The sequence below is a fragment of the Ciona robusta genome, chromosome 12 (assembly GCF_009617815.1).
Source record: "Ciona robusta chromosome 12, ASM961781v2".
NCBI lineage: Eukaryota > Metazoa > Chordata > Ascidiacea > Phlebobranchia > Cionidae > Ciona > Ciona robusta.
Genome location: NC_143246.1, coordinates 657 through 22,539, shown reverse-complemented (window position 1 = coordinate 22,539; position 21,883 = coordinate 657). Strand labels below are relative to the sequence as shown.

The window sequence follows — 21,883 nt, the reverse complement described above, 5'->3', positions numbered from 1 at the left end:
AACCAAACCTCCATCATACATGCAACCCCACCTCCATCATATATGCAATCCCCCATCATACATGCAACCCCAACCCCCCATCATACATGCAACCCCAACCTCCATCATACATGCAACCCCACCTCCATCATACATGCAACCCAAACCCCCATCATACATGCAACCCCACCTCCATCATACATGCAACCCCAACCCCCATCATATATGCAACCCCACCCCCCATCATACATGCAACCCCAATCCCCCATCATACATGCAACCCCAACCCCCCATCATACATGCAAGCCCAACCCCCCATCATACATGCAACCCCAACCCCCATCATATATGCAACCCCACCCCCCATCATACATGCAACCCCAACCCCCCATCATACATGCAACCCCAACCCCCCATCATACATGCAACCCCACCCCCCATCATACATGCAAACCCAACCCCCCATCATACATGCAACCCCAACCCTCCATCAAACATGCAACCCCACCCCCCATCATACATGCAACCCAAACCCCCATCATACATGCAACCCCACCCCCCATCATACATGCAACCCAAACCCCCATCATACATGCAACCCCACCCCCATCATACATGCAACCCAAACCCCCATCATACATGCAACCCCAACCCCCCCATCATACATGCAACCCCACCAGCCCCTATCATACATGCAACCCCCCATCATACATGCAACCCCAACCCTCCATCATACATGCAACCCCAAACCCCCATCATATATTAACCCAACACCCATTGGGATGCCTTCGGTAACGTCATAATCATTTGTGATGACGTCACAGTATCTATTATTCGATGAAAATCATTTTGGTTGAAAGCACGTGAACGAGGCCGCGATATATTATTGTTGTTCGTATTCGATGTAGGGGAATCCCTAGTATTTATATGATCTTTATCACCATCTAGCGAGTGAATGCGCGGGCGTTGTTTGTTTGACATTCGCCGTATGGTGGCGACGTCTGCAACTAATGATGGATGTTGGTGTAACCAGTCATGCATGGTGTCACTACTTAGATGTGGCAGGGATAAAAGTTCGTTGAAATAATTTAGTTCTTGTTCTTTAGCTTGTAAATATTTAATATTTAAATAAATATTTGTTCATATTGAATTTGTACATGTAGTCATGTGTGACGAATAAATGCACATAGAAATCTATTAATATGTTTTTACCATTTGGATTAGATAAGGTAGTGACGTCATTAATTCTGGATTAAATATTTCGTTAGATTTTATAAGATTTAGATTTACTACGTGTTTATGCAGAATCATGTTCAGTGGTTTTCAAGTTAGATAATATGGATGTAATCAACGTTTCTTATTGGAAGAATCATCAAGTTGTTATTTGGTTTAAAGGTATGACGTTTTATTATTCACAGCTGTGGGTCAAATTTAGGAATGGTATATTTTTATTTATAAATACGTATATTTTTCATCTTGTTAAATCCATACGTTTTGTAGTTTAGGTAATAGTCATACTATTCATTAAATAATGGTTTAATTTCGATTAGGTTACCATTAATAATTTATTAATTCATTAACTTTTTCTCGTCAAAGTCGGAATCAATTTGGTGACAGGCATGATGTTCAAGGCTTGTTAGATATAAATATTTTATGAGCTTGTCAATTCCTACAACATTTATCACCAAGAATAATTTAAGTATCAAATTATTTGCTTTTCTAAACACTATGTTTGAATATTCTTTTCCTTGTTCCAAAACAGGTTTGGACGAATGTTTACAAATTTACCTGCCAAACATTATCGAAGCCAATGTAGTTGGTGAGCAACTATTATCGTTAAGTCATGATGACTTGCATAATCTACAGATCCATTACATCGGACACCAGGAACTCATATTTAACGCCGTTTCTCTTCTTCAAAAACTGGTGAATTTAAATTTCTTTTTAAGTTTGTTGTTGTAAGTTTGTTGTTGCTAGGACGATGGGCTGGCCACTGAGACGTTACAGACGAGAGCTCTTTGTCTTAATTGTCGTTGCCGTAGTTTGCGTTCAACGATTGTCAATCGAAGACAAGAAGTTGAAGACTACGAATATGACGGCGGGGTGTCGCTACATAGAGGTCCGACAAACCAATTATTGCGACTCGCAGCGAATGTTCTTGACGAAGGAAAACAATTAGTTTTATGGTTGGATAGGTTGGTTGTCCCATATCTACCATGCTTTACGTTTATGATTGTCTTGTAACAGAGTTCCGTTCACATACAAACCCGAGTTTCGTTCGATCAGGGACAATTTAGTTCGATTGTGTTATGAACTTAGCACAACTATGCAGCATGTAAGTTTTGAAATCAGACCAAGATGTTTTTTTACCCCTACATTATACAGAGTGTGTTTGCTTGTGTGATTGAGGAAGCCGTTCTTGGTATTTGTTCGGAGATGGAAATTGCTTCTGACAGGTTGGGTTAAAATCACGTTATGTACTTATGTTTAACATTACCCCCCACCAGTATTTCACGTTCAAACAATTCGCTCACAATAACACCGGTGTCAATGGAGATTGTTACATTAAACAACATCAATCCACAAGAAGGGTTGGGTCTATATATTAAAGCTACATTCGAAGGTCACCATGTTGTCACGGGAACTCGTTCAAATTCTGTGGCTTCCATGGCTCGTAGCTTGACTTCTGGAGATGAAGTCCTTGCAGTTAACGGCAAACCAGTGGTAAGTTGCAACAGTTATGTTGCGTCAATTATTTTATTCTAATTTTTCCCACAAAGATTGGTTGGACACTCTCAATGCTTGTGTCTGCGTTAAAAGAACAACCACACGATGTCTCACTGCTCATCAAGAAGCGACCACAAATGGTGACATCATCAAACTTCCCTTCCCTTCGACAACAAAGGTGGTAAATATTTCATAAAATATTTTTATTTTATTTCGTTGTGCAGGGAATGGCCGCCTGCTCGACCAATCAAAAAGCTAAACCCAAGAATTCAAACGAACCAATCACAGCGAAGGAGTCGTTCAGCAAGCCAATTACAATTGAGATGCGCCGACCAATCAGAAGTCCGGGTGTCGGGGAGATCCCCTCGTAATGTTAAACGGATAATTGTCAGGTAAGACCATAGAAACAACATTAACATTTATAGAAACAACATTAACATTTATAGAAACAACATTAACATTTATAGCAACAACATTAACATTTATAGAAACAACATTAACATTTATAAAAACAACATTGACATTTATAGAAACAGCATTAACATTTATAGAAACAACATTAAATTTATAGAAACAACATTAACATTTATAGAAACAACATTAACATTTATAGAAACAACATTAACATTCATAGAAACAACATTAACATTTATAGAAACAACATTAACATTCATAGAAATAACATTAATTCATTTCCATAGAAATAACCTTAATTCATTTCCATAGAAATAACAGAACCACCCCCTCTACACCCCGTCATACAACAACGACATCGTTACGTGAGCGGTGAAGTTTATTTCATTAAAACTTTTTTTATTTCAAAATATTTTCAGGAAATCAAGAAATTCCCAAGAGTTCCACGCTTGGGACTTCCCCCACAAACCCCCTTACTACATTGGGAATCCCCCCACCCCCCCAGCAACCTTATCTACCAAAGTAATACATGTTTGTTTTGCACCAAAGTAATTCATGTTTGTTTTGCACCAAAGTAATTCATGTTTGTTTTGCACTAAAGTAATTTATGTTTTAGTCCAAACGCACACGGTATTTGTGGCCGATCGTCACCGAACACATGCCTTGATTTGAATCGAAGACACACCGTCGTTGGATGTTCCGCTGTTGATCATATATGGTAAATATAACATGAGTATAACTTGCATATATACGGTAAATATAACATGAGTATAACTTGCATATATACGATAAATATAACATGAGTATAACTTGCATATATACGGTAAATATAACATGAGTATAAACCTAATAAGGAAATAGTTCATAACAAAAGTTTTCCGGTGTTAACAATGAATCACTGTGTTGTGAGCTAACATTGTATTGGTTGTGTTAAAGGTACGAAAGTTTTTTATCTCAAATCAACGAATGCGGAACAACGTGTGGGGATTCACAATTGCTAGAAGAAGTTTTTTTGCCACAAGAACCCAGAAAGTATGTGTTAATATATATTAGTTTATGTATTAGTTTATATATTAGTTTATGTATTAGTTTATCTATTAGTTTATGTGTTAGTTTATGTGTTAGTTTATGTATTAGTTTATGTATTAGTTTATGTATTAGTTTATGTGTTAGTTTATGTGTTAGTTTATGTATTAGTTTATGTATTAGTTTATGTGTTAGTTTATGTATTAGTTTATGTATTAGTTTATGTGTTAGTTTATGTATTAGTTTATGTATTAGTTTATGTATTAGTTTATGTATTAGTTTACACGTACACATTACAGCCAACATAAGAAACACACAGAACGTGTCCGACCGCAATCGATGCCACCAAACTATTATCGAGTTAAACAAGAACAACCGAAGTCACAAAACAACAATCCAACATTTCATGAGAAATATAAAAGTTTGAGGTAAAATTGATTTAAACCAACAATGTTTTGTTGCTAATTGTGTCTTTAGAAGTGGAAACACCAACAACAACAACAACACCAACAACAACACTAACAACAACAACAACAACGACGACAACAAACGCCAACCCCCCAAACCACCACCACGGACATTTATTCCAACCCCTACGAATCAACAACAGTCATTGTTACGAACATCCATTATGACGTCACATGGCAGGTAATAATAAATATTTTATGATTCTGCAATGTTTTCGTAAATTGTTAATTATTAAGGGAAAGTCCCCTACCTGGGAAACCAAGCATTCCAGAAAAACCAACAAGTTTGAAAAGTTTGTTTAAAACTCGATCGAGCGTTCGGAAAAGTAAAGAAAGAAGTTCGAGCACGCCGACGTTGCTGAATGTGACATCACAAAGCCCCATTGTCCCATCGCAATCGGATAGTTTGTTACATCATAAAACTGGGGTAATTGTTGTTTGTTACATCATAAAACTGGGGTAATTATTGTTTGTTACTTCATAAACAGGTTAGCTTAAATAAGATGAACAACTGTTACTCGTCGCAAAGAAAAAATCAAAAGAATAATTTTCCCAAAGGTATTTATATAATTTTTTCTGTTATATTTTTATTTATTATTTGTTTTAAAAGAATCCGAAAATCAAGAGGAAGATATTAACAATCTGGTAAGTATGACATCATAATGCAATAATCATTCATTAATGACCTACCAACATAGACATTACATAAACGACCACATGGTGGAACACCTGAGCCCTCTATTGTTGTTTATGGTAAGTTGCCATGGCAACCATATATTATGTCGTGACAATCGTATCATGATTAACTTTTATTACATCACAGATTCCACTGAAAAACTAAACACAACGAGGTATGCTTTGTATTAAAACTACTTTTTTTTAAAACTACTTTTTATTAAAACTACTTTTTATTAAAACTACTTTTTATTAAAACTACTTTTTATTAAAACTACTTTTTATTAAAACTACTGTTTATTAAAACTATTTTGTATTAAAACTACTTTATATATTAAAAGTAAGCTCGGGTTTGAATAATTATGACGTCAGCTTCCGCATTTTCGTCATCGATAAACAAAGCCTCGGGCGCAATAGTTCATAACACGATGTATGGCGTGGCTAAAACTAAGTTGTGTGCGGCTGTATAACTAAGTTGTGTGCGGCTGTATAACCAAGTTGTGTGCGGCTGTATAACTAAGTTGTGTGCGGCTGTATAACCAAGTTGTGTGCGGCTGTATAACCAAGTTGTGTGCGGCTGTATAACCAAGTTGTGTGCGGCTGTATAACCAAGTTGTGTGCGGCTGTATAGCCAAGTTGTGTGCGGCTGTATAACCAAGTTGTGTGCGGCTGTATAACCAAGTTGTGTGCGGCTGTATAACCAAGTTGTGTGCGGCTGTATAACTAAGTTGTGTGCGGCTGTATAACCAAGTTGTGTGCGGCTGTATAACCAAGTTGTGTGCGGCTGTATAACCAAGTTGTGTGCGGCTGTAAAGTTGTGTGCGGCTGTATAACCAAGTTGTGTGCGGCTGTATATCCAAGTTGTGTGCGGCTGTAAAGTTGTGTGCGGCTGTATAACTAAGTTGTGTGCGGCTGTATATCCAAGTTGTGTGCGGCTGTATAACTAAGTTGTGTGCGGCTGTATAACCAAGTTGTGTGCGGCTGTATAACCAAGTTGTGTGCGGCTGTATAACCAAGTTGTGTGCGGCTGTATAACCAAGTTGTGTGCGGCTGTATAACTAAGTTGTGTGCGGCTGTATAACCAAGTTGTGTGCGGCTGTATAACCAAGTTGTGTGCGGCTGTATAACCAAGTTGTGTGCGGCTGTATAACTAAGTTGTGTGCGGCTGTATAACTAAGTTGTGTGCGGCTGTATAACTAAGTTGTGTGCGGCTGTATAACCAAGTTGTGTGCGGCTGTATAACCAAGTTGTGTGCGGCTGTATAACCAAGTTGTGTGCGGCTGTATAACCAAGTTGTGTGCGGCTGTATAACCAAGTTGTGTGCGGCTGTATAACCAAGTTGTGTGCGGCTGTATAACCAAGTTGTGTGCGGCTGTATAACTAAGTTGTGTGCGGCTGTATAACCAAGTTGTGTGCGGCTGTATAACCAAGTTGTGTGCGGCTGTATAACCAAGTTGTGTGCGGCTGTATAACTAAGTTGTGTGCGGCTGTATAACCAAGTTGTGTGCGGCTGTATAACCAAGTTGTGTGCGGCTGTATAACCAAGTTGTGTGCGGCTGTATAACTAAGTTGTGTGCGGCTGTATAACCAAGTTGTGTGCGGCTGTATAACTAAGTTGTGTGCGGCTGTATAACCAAGTTGTGTGCGGCTGTATAACCAAGTTGTGTGCGGCTGTATAACCAAGTTGTGTGCGGCTGTATAACCAAGTTGTGTGCGGCTGTATAACCAAGTTGTGTGCGGCTGTATAACCAAGTTGTGTGCGGCTGTATAACCAAGTTGTGTGCGGCTGTATAACTAAGTTGTGTGCGGCTGTATAACCAAGTTGTGTGCGGCTGTATAACTAAGTTGTGTGCGGCTGTATAACCAAGTTGTGTGCGGCTGTATAACCAAGTTGTGTGCGGCTGTATAACCAAGTTGTGTGCGGCTGTATAACCAAGTTGTGTGCGGCTGTATAACCAAGTTGTGTGCGGCTGTATAACCAAGTTGTGTGCGGCTGTATAACTAAGTTGTGTGCGGCTGTATAACCAAGTTGTGTGCGGCTGTATAACCAAGTTGTGTGCGGCTGTATAACCAAGTTGTGTGCGGCTGTATAGCCAAGTTGTGTGCGGCTGTATAACCAAGTTGTGTGCGGCTGTATAACCAAGTTGTGTGCGGCTGTATAACCAAGTTGTGTGCGGCTGTATAACTAAGTTGTGTGCGGCTGTATAACCAAGTTGTGTGCGGCTGTATAACCAAGTTGTGTGCGGCTGTATAACCAAGTTGTGTGCGGCTGTATAACCAAGTTGTGTGCGGCTGTAAAGTTGTGTGCGGCTGTATAACCAAGTTGTGTGCGGCTGTATATCCAAGTTGTGTGCGGCTGTATAACTAAGTTGTGTGCGGCTGTATAACCAAGTTGTGTGCGGCTGTATAACCAAGTTGTGTGCGGCTGTATAACTAAGTTGTGTGCGGCTGTATAACCAAGTTGTGTGCGGCTGTATAACTAAGTTGTGTGCGGCTGTATAACTAAGTTGTGTGCGGCTGTATAACCAAGTTGTGTGCGGCTGTATAACCAAGTTGTGTGCGGCTGTATAACCAAGTTGTGTGCGGCTGTATAACCAAGTTGTGTGCGGCTGTATAACCAAGTTGTGTGCGGCTGTATAACCAAGTTGTGTGCGGCTGTATAACCAAGTTGTGTGCGGCTGTATAACCAAGTTGTGTGCGGCTGTATAACCAAGTTGTGTGCGGCTGTATAACCAAGTTGTGTGCGGCTGTATAACCAAGTTGTGTGCGGCTGTATAACCAAGTTATGTGCGGCTGTATAACCAAGTTGTGTGCGGCTGTATAACCAAGTTGTGTGCGGCTGTATAACCAAGTTGTGTGCGGCTGTATAACTAGTTGTGTGCGGCTGTATAACCAAGTTGTGTGCGGCTGTATAACCAAGTTGTGTGCGGCTGTATAACCAAGTTGTGTGCGGCTGTATAACCAAGTTGTGTGCGGCTGTATAACCAAGTTGTGTGCGGCTGTATAACTAAGTTGTGTGCGGCTGTATAACCAAGTTGTGTGCGGCTGTATAACTAAGTTGTGTGCGGCTGTATAACCAAGTTGTGTGCGGCTGTATAACTAAGTTGTGTGCGGCTGTATAACTAAGTTGTGTGCGGCTGTATATCCAAGTTGTGTGCGGCTGTATAACTAAGTTGTGTGCGGCTGTATAACTAAGTTGTGTGCGGCTGTATAACTAAGTTGTGTGCGGCTGTATAACCAAGTTGTGTGCGGCTGTATAACTAAGTTGTGTGCGGCTGTATAACCAAGTTGTGTGCGGCTGTATAACCAAGTTGTGTGCGGCTGTATAACTAAGTTGTGTGCGGCTGTATAACCAAGTTGTGTGCGGCTGTATAACTAAGTTGTGTGCGGCTGTATAACCAAGTTGTGTGCGGCTGTATAACTAAGTTGTGTGCGGCTGTATAACCAAGTTGTGTGCGGCTGTATAACTAAGTTGTGTGCGGCTGTATAACTAAGTTGTGTGCGGCTGTATAACCAAGTTGTGTGCGGCTGTATAACCAAGTTGTGTGCGGCTGTATAACTAAGTTGTGTGCGGCTGTATAACCAAGTTGTGTGCGGCTGTATAACCAAGTTGTGTGCGGCTGTATAACTAAGTTGTGTGCGGCTGTATAACCAAGTTGTGTGCGGCTGTATAACCAAGTTGTGTGCGGCTGTATAACTAAGTTGTGTGCGGCTGTATAACCAAGTTGTGTGCGGCTGTATAACTAAGTTGTGTGCGGCTGTATAACCAAGTTGTGTGCGGCTGTATAACTAAGTTGTGTGCGGCTGTATAACTAAGTTGTGTGCGGCTGTATAACCAAGTTGTGTGCGGCTGTATAACCAAGTTGTGTGCGGCTGTATAACTAAGTTGTGTGCGGCTGTATAACCAAGTTGTGTGCGGCTGTATAACTAAGTTGTGTGCGGCTGTATAACCAAGTTGTGTGCGGCTGTATAACTAAGTTGTGTGCGGCTGTATAACCAAGTTGTGTGCGGCTGTATAACCAAGTTGTGTGCGGCTGTATAGTTATCGTTTGTACTGCGTCTTCATTGGTTAATGATTAGCTTGCGCATAACTTTGTTAAATATGTGGAAAAGTTCCGCGTCGCCGGTTTTGCTTCGGCTCGGTTACGATCGCGTATAAGCGACGTTTTAGTTTTGCTTGTGTTACTTATATACGTTGGTATTGTTACAGCAGATGTACTTACTTATATACGTTGGTATTGTTACAGCAGATGTACTTACTTATATACGTTGGTATTGTTACAGCAGATGTACTTACTTGTATACGTTGGTATTGTTACAGCAGATGTACTTACTTGTATACGTTGGTATTGTTACAGCAGATGTACTTACTTATATACGTTAGTATTGTTACAGCAGATGTGCTTACTTATATACGTTAGTATTGTTACAGCAGATGTACTTACTTATATACGTTGGTCTAGTTACAGCAGATGTACTTACTTATATACGTTGGTATTGTTACAGCAGTTGTACTTACTTATATACGTTGGTATTGTTACAGCAGATGTACTTACTTATATACGTTGGTATTGTTACAGCAGATGTACTTACTTATATACGTTGGTATTGTTACAGCAGATGTACTTACTTATATACGTTGGTATTGTTACAGCAGATGTACTTACTTATATACGTTGGTATTGTTACAGCAGATGTACTTACTTATATACGTTAGTATTGTTACAGCAGTTGTACTTACTTATATACGTTAGTGTTGTTACAGCAGATGTACTTACTTATACACGTTGGTATTGTTACAGCTTAAACAATTGTTAATATTATGACGTAATATTACATAAATTATGCATCTTTGTTACGTACCCGGAAGTTAATTGTCAACTTTTTCAGCAACGTGAGGATTTTCGCGGGAAGTTCGGTTCGAATGCGCAAGGTAATGACGTAACAATGTTGGGTAAATTAACCATTGTGTTCGAGTTCGATCCGCAGCGCTGCTACCAATCTGCTCGTGTGTCCTTGGGCAAGACACTTCTCAAACATACATTGAAATAGTAACCCACAAAGTTACATACGTGGTAACTTGTAAGCGGGCACGAGGCGTATGAAACAGAACACCCGTGTTATAACGACTGTTGTTGCCCGGTCATGCGAGAATAAGTTTTAACTTAAAATTCCTAATTTCTTTCACAGCCCTCCGTTGAGAAACACAAAGCCGCTTCGTTGTTGACTGCTGGTACTTATGTTTGTTTTATTTAAATTCAAAGTTTTAAAAGTAAACCTTGATGATCAGAAATGAAAAGTTTGCGTCGAGTTTCATGTCGTGACTTGGGACGAGGTGATTGTGAGGGTTGGCTTTGGAAGAAAGATATCGGTTCCAATAAATGGAGCAAACGTTGGTTGGTCCTGAAAGATGGCGCAGTGTATTGTTACCATAGCAACGATGACGACAGAAAAGCTGAAAGTTACATAAGTTTGCCCGGTTACAAGGTTGGTTAATATTTGTTAATATTTGTTAATATTTGTTAATATTTGTTAATATTTGTTAATATTTGTTAATATTTGTTAATATTTGTTAATATTTGGAGGTCGCTCCCGGCGGTTGCAAAAGAAAGTTTTCGTTCATGATCAGTCATCCGAAACGGAAAACTTTTTACTTTGCTGCCGAACGACAATTGGATTTATCTCGTTGGATGAATAAGATGGGTCTCGCTGCTATTGAATACGATTATGACGTCACACCAAAAGGTATGACATCACTGTTCACTGTGGTTTGTGACGTCATTGAGCAATTTTTTTTAGACGAAGATTACCTGAGCGAAAGTGACGATGGTGACGTAAACCTCGACGGTTGTGACGTAATACTCGACGATTGTGACGTAACACTTGACGATAGTGACGTAACAAATGATGATTGTGACGTAACAAATGATGATTGTGACGTAACACTCGACAAATCACGTGAAAGACCTCTCAGCCAACCAGAATCCACCAGTCACGCTTTATCAATTTCTGTGACGTCACTTCCGCCATCGCCTTCCCGAATAAAACCCAATGTGACGTCAGAACAGCGACGTCATCGAGGGAACGAACAAAGAAAGCTTGGTATGACGTCATCAATATCGCGAAGTCTTGACTCAGTTGTTGGTGGCGCTACCATGCGGGTGAAAGAAATCGCTGCTCGACAGGTTCGGTTGTTTTTATTTATTTATATTTTTTTAACTTTTTGATTTTAGGCGGAAACTGTTAAAACTCGAACAAGTTTGCCTGTCAATCAAACACCACCTGTCAATCAAATCTTACCTGTCAATCAAACGTCAAACCAGGAGCACAACAAAAGTTCTTTCGCTTCTCTTTTTTCAAGCAAACGACGCAAAGAGAAAGCAAAACGAAAATCGATGCCGCCGTTTCGCCCAGCTTCCGATGACGTAACAAGCAGGTGACAAATATGCTTATTGACGTCATAGAGATAAATATGCTAATAATCGCAGGGTTAAACTTGGTGTTCAAAGTTCAAACACTGATTCAATGTCGTCGGTAAACGTAAGTATCCGGGCATTGTATTATTACGGATTAAATATTTTAATTAATTTGTATTTGAAGAAAAATGCTGTTTCTATGTCAAGACGTGACGCAGCCGGCCGACCAAAGATGACGTCAAGTAATCATGGTAACAAAATGACGTAGCAATATATGAAATTTTATTCATTTGTTTTAACAGCTCCCTCTAACGATGGCCACGCTACCAATAAAGCCACCACTAAAGAATGTGCGGCGCTGCTGAGCGAGGAACTGGAGAATGAAAAAAAGTCGATAAAAAGTGTGGCGAAATCTGTTAGCGGTAATGACGTAGATAATGATGACGTCATTCGACACGTGACGTTGCGACGAAAAATGACGTTGTTGTCACGTGACCCGGTTAAAAATGAAAAATTGCTTCGCTTGAGGGCGCTAAAGAGAGAGCTAAAGGTTAGGTAAAGATCAAATGTTAATTTGAATTTAATTATTTATTATTTACAGGCTAAAGAACAAGAACTAAATTATTTCAACGAACTTTTATCCCTGCCACATCTAAGTAGTGACACCATGCATGACTGGTTACACCAACATCCATCATTAGTTGCAGACGTCGCCACCATACGGCGAATGTCAAACAAACAACGCCCGCGCATTCACTTGCTAGATGGTGATAAAGATCATATAAATACTAGGGATTCCCCTACATCGAATACGAACAACAATAATATATCGCGGCCTCGTTCACGTGCTTTCAACCAAATTGATTTTCATCGAATAATTGATACCGTGACGTCACCACAAATGATTATGACGTCACCGAAGGCAAAACCAAGACGCGTTTTCCCGAATCGTTCGTCTTTAGGGAATGTCTTTCCTAAGCCATATCTTGAAACCGACTTATAGATAATTATTTTCAGAGTCAACGTGCAATTTTATTTACCAACAAAATATTAATAAAATACACTGCGTGTATTCCTGCAGATGTTTATATTTTAAAGGGTTTGTTGTTCGTATGGCTGTATATCAATCATAATGCTGGTCACTTGGCGCCGTGGGCTTTTCTTACGTCATCCCTACAATACGTCACACACGTTGCACATGTCGTCATGTTTACTACGTCACATTCCACAGTTATCACGTGATTGTGACGTGTTAAACGCTACAGTAGCCAAGCTAACCACCCGCGTTTAAAATCTTTTAAATAGTTTGTTTAAAACTAACATGTTGCTGTATTTAATCCGCTAGTTTTGCTAGAGAGAATTTTACATCGGGGAGTTGTAGACACTGCACTTCAATAATCTATGGCAACCACAGAAATAAAAAAGAATAGAACGCGCATCTCTAATGTCGGTAAAGTAATAGTTCAGTTCACTGTATCGTTATAACTTTTGATTATTGTCGAAATCTAAAACAAGTTTAAGCTTTTGGCGAATTCGACATTTGTATGACGTAAGAAGTTGATTCGACTTCTTGGGGTCAAAGGTTAAATAATTGGCGGGAAAGCGCGCCAAACCGAGATCGAAGTTTCTAGAAGTCGCTGATGTAAGACAGCGACTGTTTGTCAGGATTAGGGCGAATTCCCACCGATAAAACATTTTGCTTTATAAGTCACGCTTTATCGCGCGCTTTTAGTCAAATCCGCTTTAAAGCAGTTTTGCCAATTCACACCGCAATTTTGCTTTATTGGCTTCACGCGACCAGGCGATCGTTAGCAAAATAGCTGAACGTGAATATGGCGATGATTACGGCTGAGACAAAAGAAGTGATCGCAGTATACTATCTCTGGAAACAAAGAAATAACCTTGAAAGTGAAAGACGGTTCTGGGTACATCCAATCTGTCAGACCAGGCCAGAAGAAGGAGCTTTTCATACACTATTTAAGACACTGCTTGAGCCGTAACCTGCTATTTCCCCCCGGCTAATTCCCCCCAATGACTATTCCCCCCCGGCTAATCCCCCCCCAAGACTATTCCCCCCCTGCTATTTCCCCCCGTGACTATTCCCCACCGGCTCTTTCCCCCCCAAGACTATTCCCCTCCGACTATTTCCCCCCAAGACTATATCCCCCCGGCTATTTCCCCCCCGGCTATTTCCCCCGGCTATTTCCCCCCGGCTATTTCCCCCCGGCTAGTTCCCCCGTGACCTTTCCCCATCGGCTATTTCCCCCCGATGACTATTCCCCCCCGGCTATTTCCCCCCAAGACTATTCCCCCCTTGGCTAGTTCCCCCCGTAACCATTCCCCCCGTGACTGTTCCCCCCGGCTCTTTCCCCCCGGCTATTTTCCCCCGGCTATTTTCCCCCCGGCTTTCCCCCCGGCTATTTCCTCCCGGCTATTTCCTCCCGGCTATTTCTCCCCGGCTATTCCCCCCCGGCTATTCCCCCCCAGCTATTCCCCCATGACTATTCCCCCCTGTGACCATCGTGTTAGCGTGTTAGGGGGTAGGGGTTAGGGGTTTTTAGGGTTAGGGGGTTAGGGGTTTGGTGGTTGGTGGTTGGTGGTTGGTGGTTGGGGGTTGGGGGTTGGGGGTTGGTGGTAATATGTTGGTGGTAATAATGATGACGTCATTCGACACGTGACGTTGCGACGAAAAATGACGTTGTTGTCACGTGACCCGGTTAAAAATGAAAAATTGCTTCGCTTGAGGGCGCTAAAGAGAGAGCTAAAGGTTAGGTAAAGATCAAATGTTAATTTGAATTTAAATATTTATTATTTACAGGCTAAAGAACAAGAACTAAATTATTTCAACGAACTTTTATCCCTGCCACATCTAAGTAGTGACACCATGCATGACTGGTTACACCAACATCCATCATTAGTTGCAGACGTCGCCACCATACGGCGAATGTCAAACAAACAACGCCCGCGCATTCACTTGCTAGATGGTGATAAAGATCATATAAATACTAGGGATTCCCCTACATCGAATACGAACAACAATAATATATCGCGGCCTCGTTCACGTGCTTTCAACCAAATTGATTTTCATCGAATAATTGATACTGTGACGTCACCACAAATGATTATGACGTCACCGAAGGCAAAACCAAGACGCGTTTTCCCGAATCGTTCGTCTTTAGGGAATGTCTTTCCTAAGCCATATCTTGAAACCGACTTATAGATAAATGTTTTCAGAGTCAACGTGCAATTTTATTTACCAACAAAATATTAATAAAATACACTGCGTGTATTCCTGCAGATGTTTATATTTTAAAGGGTTTGTTGTTCGTATGGCTGTATATCAATCATAATGCTGGTCACTTGGCGCCGTGGGCTTTTCTTACGTCATCCCTACAATACGTCACACACGTTGCACATGTCGTCATGTTTACTACGTCACATTCCACAGTTATCACGTGATTGTGACGTGTTAAACGCTACAGTAGCCAAGCTAACCACCCGCGTTTAAAATCTTTTAAATAGTTTGTTTAAAACTAACATGTTGCTGTATTTAATCCGCTAGTTTTGCTAGAGAGAATTTTACATCGGGGAGTTGTAGACACTGCACTTCTATAATCTATGGCAACCACAGAAATAAAAAAGAATAGAACGCGCATCTCTAATGTCGGTAAAGTAATAGTTCAGTTCACTGTATCGTTATAACTTTTGATTATTGTCGAAATCTAAAACAAGTTTAAGCTTTTGGCGAATTCGACATTTGTATGACGTAAGAAGTTGATTCGACTTCTTGGGGTCAAAGGTTAAATAATTGGCGGGAAAGCGCGCCAAACCGAGATCGAAGTTTCCAGAAGTCGCTGATGTAAGACAGCGACTGTTTGTCAGGATTACTATTCTAAGTCACGCTTTATCGCGCGCTTTTAGTCAAATCCGCTTTAAAGCAGTTTTGCCAATTCACACCGCAATTTTGCTTTATTGGCTTCACGCGACCAGGCGATCGTTAGCAAAATAGCTGAACGTGAATATGGCGATGATTACGGCTGAGACAAAAGAAGTGATCGCAGTATACTATCTCTGGAAACAAAGAAATAACCTTGAAAGTGAAAGACGGTTCTGGGTACATCCAATCTGTCAGACCAGGCCAGAAGAAGGAGCTTTTCATACACTATTTAAGACACTGCTTGAGCCGTAACCTGCTATTTCCCCCCGGCTAATTCCCCCCAATGACTATTCCCCCCGGCTAATCCCCCCCCAAGACTATTCCCCCCCGTGACTATTCCCCACCGGCTCTTTCCCCCCCAAGACTATTCCCCTCCGACTATTTCCCCCCCAAGACTATATCCCCCCGACTATTTCCCCCCCAAGACTATATCCCCCCGGCTATTTCCCCCCCGGCTATTTCCCCCCGGCTATTTCCCCCCGGCTAGTTCCCCCGTGACCTTTCCCCATCGGCTATTTCCCCCCGATGACTATTCCCCCCCTATTTCCCCCCAAGACTATTCCCCCCTTGGCTAGTTCCCCCCGTAACCATTCCCCTCCGTGACTATCCCCCCGGCTCTTTCCCCCCGGCTATTTTCCCCCGGCTATTTTCCCCCCGGCTTTTCCCCCCCGGCTATTTCCTCCCGGCTATTTCCTCCCGGCTATTTCTCCCCGGCTATTCCCCCCCGGCTATTCCCCCCCAGCTATTCCCCCCATGACTATTCCCCCCTGTGACCATCGTGTTAACGTGTTAGGGGGTAGGGGTTAGGGGTTTTTAGGGTTAGGGGGTTAGGGGTTTGGTGGTTGGTGGTTGGTGGTTGGTGGTTGGGGGTTGGGGGTTGGGGGTTGGTGGTAATATGTTGGTGGTAATAATGATGACGTCATTCGACACGTGACGTTGCGACGAAAAATGACGTTGTTGTCACGTGACCCGGTTAAAAATGAAAAATTGCTTCGCTTGAGGGCGCTAAAGAGAGAGCTAAAGGTTAGGTAAAGATCAAATGTTAATTTGAATTTAATTATTTATTATTTACAGGCTAAAGAACAAGAACTAAATTATTTCAACGAACTTTTATCCCTGCCACATCTAAGTAGTGACACCATGCATGACTGGTTACACCAACATCCATCATTAGTTGCAGACGTCGCCACCATACGGCGAATGTCAAACAAACAACGCCCGCGCATTCACTTGCTAGATGGTGATAAAGATCATATAAATACTAGGGATTCCCCTACATCGAATACGAACAACAATAATATATCGCGGCCTCGTTCACGTGCTTTCAACCAAATTGATTTTCATCGAATAATTGATACCGTGACGTCACCACAAATGATTATGACGTCACCGAAGGCAAAACCAAGACGCGTTTTCCCGAATCGTTCGTCTTTAGGGAATGTCTTTCCTAAGCCATATCTTGAAACCGACTTATAGATAAATGTTTTCAGAGTCAACGTGCAATTTTATTTACCAACAAAATATTAATAAAATACACTGCGTGTATTCCTGCAGATGTTTATATTTTAAAGGGTTTGTTGTTCGTATGGCTGTATATCAATCATAATGCTGGTCACTTGGCGCCGTGGGCTTTTCTTACGTCATCCCTACAATACGTCACACACGTTGCACATGTCGTCATGTGTACTACGTCACATTCCACAGTTATCACGTGATTGTGACGTGTTAAACGCTACAGTAGCCAAGCTAACCACCCGCGTTTAAAATCTTTTAAATAGTTTGTTTAAAACTAACATGTTGCTGTATTTAATCCGCTAGTTTTGCTAGAGAGAATTTTACATCGGGGAGTTGTAGACACTGCACTTCTATAATCTATGGCAACCACAGAAATAAAAAAGAATAGAACGCGCATCTCTAATGTCGGTAAAGTAATAGTTCAGTTCACTGTATCGTTATAACTTTTGATTATTGTCGAAATCTAAAACAAGTTTAAGCTTTTGGCGAATTCGACATTTGTATGACGTAAGAAGTTGATTCGACTTCTTGGGGTCAAAGGTTAAATAATTGGCGGGAAAGCGCGCCAAACCGAGATCGAAGTTTCTAGAAGTCGCTGATGTAAGACAGCGACTGTTTGTCAGGATTAGGGCGAATTCCCACCGATAAAACATTTTGCTTTATAAGTCACGCTTTATCGCGCGCTTTTAGTCAAATCCGCTTTAAAGCAGTTTTGCCAATTCACACCGCAATTTTGCTTTATTGGCTTCACGCGACCAGGCGATCGTTAGCAAAATAGCTGAACGTGAATATGGCGATGATTACGGCTGAGACAAAAGAAGTGATCGCAGTATACTATCTCTGGAAACAAAGAAATAACCTTGAAAGTGAAAGACGGTTCTGGGTACATCCAATCTGTCAGACCAGGCCAGAAGAAGGAGCTTTTCATACACTATTTAAGACACTGCTTGAGCCGTAACCTGCTATTTCCCCCCGGCTAATTCCCCCCAATGACTATTCCCCACCGGCTAATCCCCCCCCAAGACTATTCCCCCCCGTGACTATTCCCCACCGGCTCTTTCCCCCCCAAGACTATTCCCCTCCGACTATTTCCCCCCCAAGACTATATCCCCCCGGCTATTTCCCCCCCGGCTATTTCCCCCCGGCTATTTCCCCCCCGGCTAGTTCCCCCGTGACCTTTCCCCATCGGCTATTTCCCCCCGATGACTATTCCCCCCGGCTATTTCCCCCAAGACTATTCCCCCCTTGGCTAGTTCCCCCCGTAACCATTCCCCCCCGTGACTATTCCCCCCGGCTCTTTCCCCCGGCTATTTTCCCCCGGCTATTTTCCCCCCGGCTTTTCCCCCCCGGCTATTTCCTCCCGGCTATTTCCTCCCGGCTATTTCTCCCCGGCTATTCCCCCCCGGCTATTCCCCCCCAGCTATTCCCCCCATGACTATTCCCCCTGTGACCATCGTGTTAACGTGTTAGGGGGTAGGGGTTAGGGGTTTTTAGGGTTAGGGGGTTAGGGGTTTGGTGGTTGGTGGTTGGTGGTTGGTGGTTGGGGGTTGGGGTTGGGGTTGGTGGTAATATGTTGGTGGTAATAATGATGACGTCATTCGACACGTGACGTTGCGACGAAAAATGACGTTGTTGTCACGTGACCCGGTTAAAAATGAAAAATTGCTTCGCTTGAGGGCGCTAAAGAGAGAGCTAAAGGTTAGGTAAAGATCAAATGTTAATTTGAATTTAATTATTTATTATTTACAGGCTAAAGAACAAGAACTAAATTATTTCAACGAACTTTTATCCCTGCCACATCTAAGTAGTGACACCATGCATGACTGGTTACACCAACATCCATCATTAGTTGCAGACGTCGCCACCATACGGCGAATGTCAAACAAACAACGCCCGCGCATTCACTTGCTAGATGGTGATAAAGATCATATAAATACTAGGGATTCCCCTACATCGAATACGAACAACAATAATATATCGCGGCCTCGTTCACGTGCTTTCAACCAAATTGATTTTCATCGAATAATTGATACCGTGACGTCACCACAAATGATTATGACGTCACCGAAGGCAAAACCAAGACGCGTTTTCCCGAATCGTTCGTCTTTAGGGAATGTCTTTCCTAAGCCATATCTTGAAACCGACTTATAGATAATTATTTTCAGAGTCAACGTGCAATTTTATTTACCAACAAAATATTAATAAAATACACTGCGTGTATTCCTGCAGATGTTTATATTTTAAAGGGTTTGTTGTTCGTATGGCTGTATATCAATCATAATGCTGGTCACTTGGCGCCGTGGGCTTTTCTTACGTCATCCCTACAATACGTCACACACGTTGCACATGTCGTCATGTGTACTACGTCACATTCCACAGTTATCACGTGATTGTGACGTGTTAAACGCTACAGTAGCCAAGCTAACCACCCGCGTTTAAAATCTTTTAAATAGTTTGTTTAAAACTAACATGTTGCTGTATTTAATCCGCTAGTTTTGCTAGAGAGAATTTTACATCGGGGAGTTGTAGACACTGCACTTCTATAATCTATGGCAACCACAGAAATAAAAAAGAATAGAACGCGCATCTCTAATGTCGGTAAAGTAATAGTTCAGTTCACTGTATCGTTATAACTTTTGATTATTGTCGAAATCTAAAACAAGTTTAAGCTTTTGGCGAATTCGACATTTGTATGACGTAAGAAGTTGATTCGACTTCTTGGGGTCAAAGGTTAAATAATTGGCGGGAAAGCGCGCCAAACCGAGATCGAAGTTTCTAGAAGTCGCTGATGTAAGACAGCGACTGTTTGTCAGGATTAGGGCGAATTCCCACCGATAAAACATTTTGCTTTATAAGTCACGCTTTATCGCGCGCTTTTAGTCAAATCCGCTTTAAAGCAGTTTTGCCAATTCACACCGCAATTTTGCTTTATTGGCTTCACGCGACCAGGCGATCGTTAGCAAAATAGCTGAACGTGAATATGGCGATGATTACGGCTGAGACAAAAGAAGTGATCGCAGTATACTATCTCTGGAAACAAAGAAATAACCTTGAAAGTGAAAGACGGTTCTGGGTACATCCAATCTGTCAGACCAGGCCAGAAGAAGGAGCTTTTCATACACTATTTAAGACACTGCTTGAGCCGTAACCTGCTATTTCCCCCCGGCTAATTCCCCCCAATGACTATTCCCCACCGGCTAATCCCCCCCCAAGACTATTCCCCCCCGTGACTATTCCCCACCGGCTCTTTCCCCCCCAAGACTATTCCCCTCCGACTATTTCCCCCCCAAGACTATATCCCCCCCGGCTATTTCCCCCCGGCTATTTCCCCCCGGCTATTTCCCCCCGGCTAGTTCCCCCGTGACCTTTCCCCATCGGCTATTTCCCCCGATGACTATTCCCCCCCGGCTATTTCCCCCCAAGACTATTCCCCCCTTGGCTAGTTCCCCCCGTAACCATTCCCCCCGTGACTATTCCCCCCGGCTCTTTCCCCCCGGCTATTTTCCCCCGGCTATTTTCCCCCCGGCTTTTCCCCCCGGCTATTTCCTCCCGGCTATTTCCTCCCGGCTATTTCTCCCCGGCTATTCCCCCCCGGCTATTCCCCCCCAGCTATTCCCCCCATGACTATTCCCCCCTGTGACCATCGTGTTAGCGTGTTAGGGGTAGGGGTTAGGGGTTTTTAGGGTTAGGGGGTTAGGGGTTTGGTGGTTGGTGGTTGGGGTTGGGGTTGGTGGTTGGTGGTTGGTGGTTGGTGGTTGGTGGTTGGTGGTTGGTGGTTGGTGGTTGGGGTTGGTGGTTGGGGTTGGTGTTGGTGGTTGGTGGTTGGTGGTTGGTGGTTGGTGGTTGGTGGTTGGGGTTAGGGGTTAGCCGGGGAATAGTCACGGGGGGGGAATAGCCGGGGGGAAATAGTTACTGGGGGGAATTAGCCGGGGGATTAGGGGTTAGGGGTTAGGGGGGTTGGGGGTTAGGGGGGTTGGGGGTTAGGGGTTAGGGGTTAGGGTTAGGGGTTAGGGGTTAGGGGTTAGGGTTAGGGGTTAGGGGTTAGGGTTAGGGGTTAGGGTTAGGGGTTAGGGTTAGGGGTTAGGGGTTAGGGGGTTAGGGGTTTGGTGGTTGGTGGTTAGGGTTAGGGGTTAGGGGTTAGGGGTTAGGGGTTAGGGGTTAGGGTTAGGGGTTAGGGGTTAGGGGTTAGGGGTTAGGGGTTAGGGTTAGGGTTAGGGGTTAGGGTTAGGGGTTAGGGTTAGGGGTTAGGGGTTAGGGTTAGGGGTTAGGGGTTTTAGGGTTAGGGGTTAGGGGTTAGGGGTTAGGGGTTAGGGGTTAGGGGTTAGGGGTTAGGGGTTAGGGGTTAGGGGTTAGGGGTTAGGGGTTAGGGGTTAGGGTTAGGGGTTAGGGGTTAGGGGTTAGGGGTTAGGGTTAGGGGTTAGGGGTTAGGGGTTAGGGGTTAGGGGTTAGGGGTTAGGGTTAGGGGTTAGGGGTTAGGGGTTAGGGTTAGGGGTTAGGGGTTAGGGGTTAGGGGTTAGGGGTTAGGGGTTAGGGGTTAGGGGTTAGGGGTTAGGGTTAGGGTTAGGGGTTAGGGGTTAGGGGTTAGGGGTTAGGGGTTAGGGGTTAGGGTTAGGGGTTAGGGGTTAGGGGTTAGGGGTTAGGGGTTAGGGGTTAGGGGTTAGGGGTTAGGGGTTAGGGGTTAGGGGTTAGGGGTTAGGGGTTAGGGGTTAGGGGTTAGGGGTTAGGGG

General features: G+C 42.8%; 4 protein-coding genes across 5 annotated transcripts; all 4 read left to right on the top strand.

Moving 5' to 3' along the window:
* The first annotated feature begins 1,190 nt into the window (after positions 1-1,190).
* Positions 1,191-12,776, top strand: LOC149725986 (uncharacterized). 2 transcript variants are annotated; one of them, XM_089889395.1, is made up of 29 exons: positions 1,191-1,374; positions 1,742-1,905; positions 1,957-2,174; positions 2,227-2,314; positions 2,365-2,435; positions 2,487-2,703; positions 2,760-2,884; positions 2,931-3,098; positions 3,433-3,485; positions 3,540-3,642; positions 3,737-3,838; positions 4,057-4,152; positions 4,446-4,574; positions 4,624-4,794; positions 4,851-5,040; positions 5,102-5,171; positions 5,224-5,258; positions 5,312-5,366; positions 5,437-5,464; positions 10,179-10,221; positions 10,479-10,521; positions 10,579-10,775; positions 10,874-11,033; positions 11,088-11,473; positions 11,522-11,724; positions 11,777-11,828; positions 11,889-11,946; positions 12,007-12,254; positions 12,306-12,776. In XM_089889395.1, the coding sequence occupies exons 1-29, from the start codon at positions 1,317-1,319 to the stop codon at positions 12,705-12,707; spliced, it is 3,933 nt and encodes a 1,310-aa protein (XP_089745521.1). In that variant the 5' UTR covers positions 1,191-1,316; the 3' UTR covers positions 12,708-12,776. The 2 variants fall into 2 exon arrangements, with proteins under 2 accessions (XP_089745521.1, XP_089745520.1); XM_089889394.1 differs by having other exon boundaries at positions 11,889-11,955.
* Positions 12,777-14,356: 1,580 nt separating this feature from the next.
* On the top strand, positions 14,357-14,993 carry LOC149725985 (uncharacterized). The gene is made up of 2 exons (XM_089889768.1): positions 14,357-14,471; positions 14,523-14,993. Exons 1-2 carry the CDS (start codon positions 14,397-14,399, stop codon positions 14,922-14,924), a joined length of 477 nt encoding a protein of 158 aa, XP_089745894.1. The 5' UTR covers positions 14,357-14,396; the 3' UTR covers positions 14,925-14,993.
* Positions 14,994-16,554: 1,561 nt separating this feature from the next.
* On the top strand, positions 16,555-17,186 carry LOC149725984 (uncharacterized). The gene is made up of 2 exons (XM_089889708.1): positions 16,555-16,664; positions 16,716-17,186. The coding sequence occupies exons 1-2, from the start codon at positions 16,590-16,592 to the stop codon at positions 17,115-17,117; spliced, it is 477 nt and encodes a 158-aa protein (XP_089745834.1). The 5' UTR covers positions 16,555-16,589; the 3' UTR covers positions 17,118-17,186.
* Positions 17,187-18,744: 1,558 nt separating this feature from the next.
* Positions 18,745-19,376, top strand: LOC149725983 (uncharacterized). The gene is made up of 2 exons (XM_089889710.1): positions 18,745-18,854; positions 18,906-19,376. Exons 1-2 carry the CDS (start codon positions 18,780-18,782, stop codon positions 19,305-19,307), a joined length of 477 nt encoding a protein of 158 aa, XP_089745836.1. The 5' UTR covers positions 18,745-18,779; the 3' UTR covers positions 19,308-19,376.
* The last annotated feature ends 2,507 nt before the right edge of the window (positions 19,377-21,883 follow it).

Bases quoted from the DNA above. Each gene is read 5' to 3' on its own strand.
- LOC149725986 (XM_089889394.1), top strand. From the start codon at position 1,317: ATGGATGTAATCAACGTTTCTTATTGGAAGAATCATCAAGTTGTTATT. The intron at 3,839-4,056 runs GTAAATATAACA...GTTGTGTTAAAG, and splicing joins TCCGCTGTTGATCATATATG to GTACGAAAGTTTTTTATCTC. The intron at 5,259-5,311 runs GTAAGTATGACA...CTACCAACATAG, and splicing joins AGGAAGATATTAACAATCTG to ACATTACATAAACGACCACA.
- LOC149725985 (XM_089889768.1), top strand. From the start codon at position 14,397: ATGACGTTGTTGTCACGTGACCCGGTTAAAAATGAAAAATTGCTTCGC. The intron at 14,472-14,522 runs GTTAGGTAAAGA...TATTATTTACAG, and splicing joins CGCTAAAGAGAGAGCTAAAG to GCTAAAGAACAAGAACTAAA.
- LOC149725984 (XM_089889708.1), top strand. From the start codon at position 16,590: ATGACGTTGTTGTCACGTGACCCGGTTAAAAATGAAAAATTGCTTCGC. The intron at 16,665-16,715 runs GTTAGGTAAAGA...TATTATTTACAG, and splicing joins CGCTAAAGAGAGAGCTAAAG to GCTAAAGAACAAGAACTAAA.
- LOC149725983 (XM_089889710.1), top strand. From the start codon at position 18,780: ATGACGTTGTTGTCACGTGACCCGGTTAAAAATGAAAAATTGCTTCGC. The intron at 18,855-18,905 runs GTTAGGTAAAGA...TATTATTTACAG, and splicing joins CGCTAAAGAGAGAGCTAAAG to GCTAAAGAACAAGAACTAAA.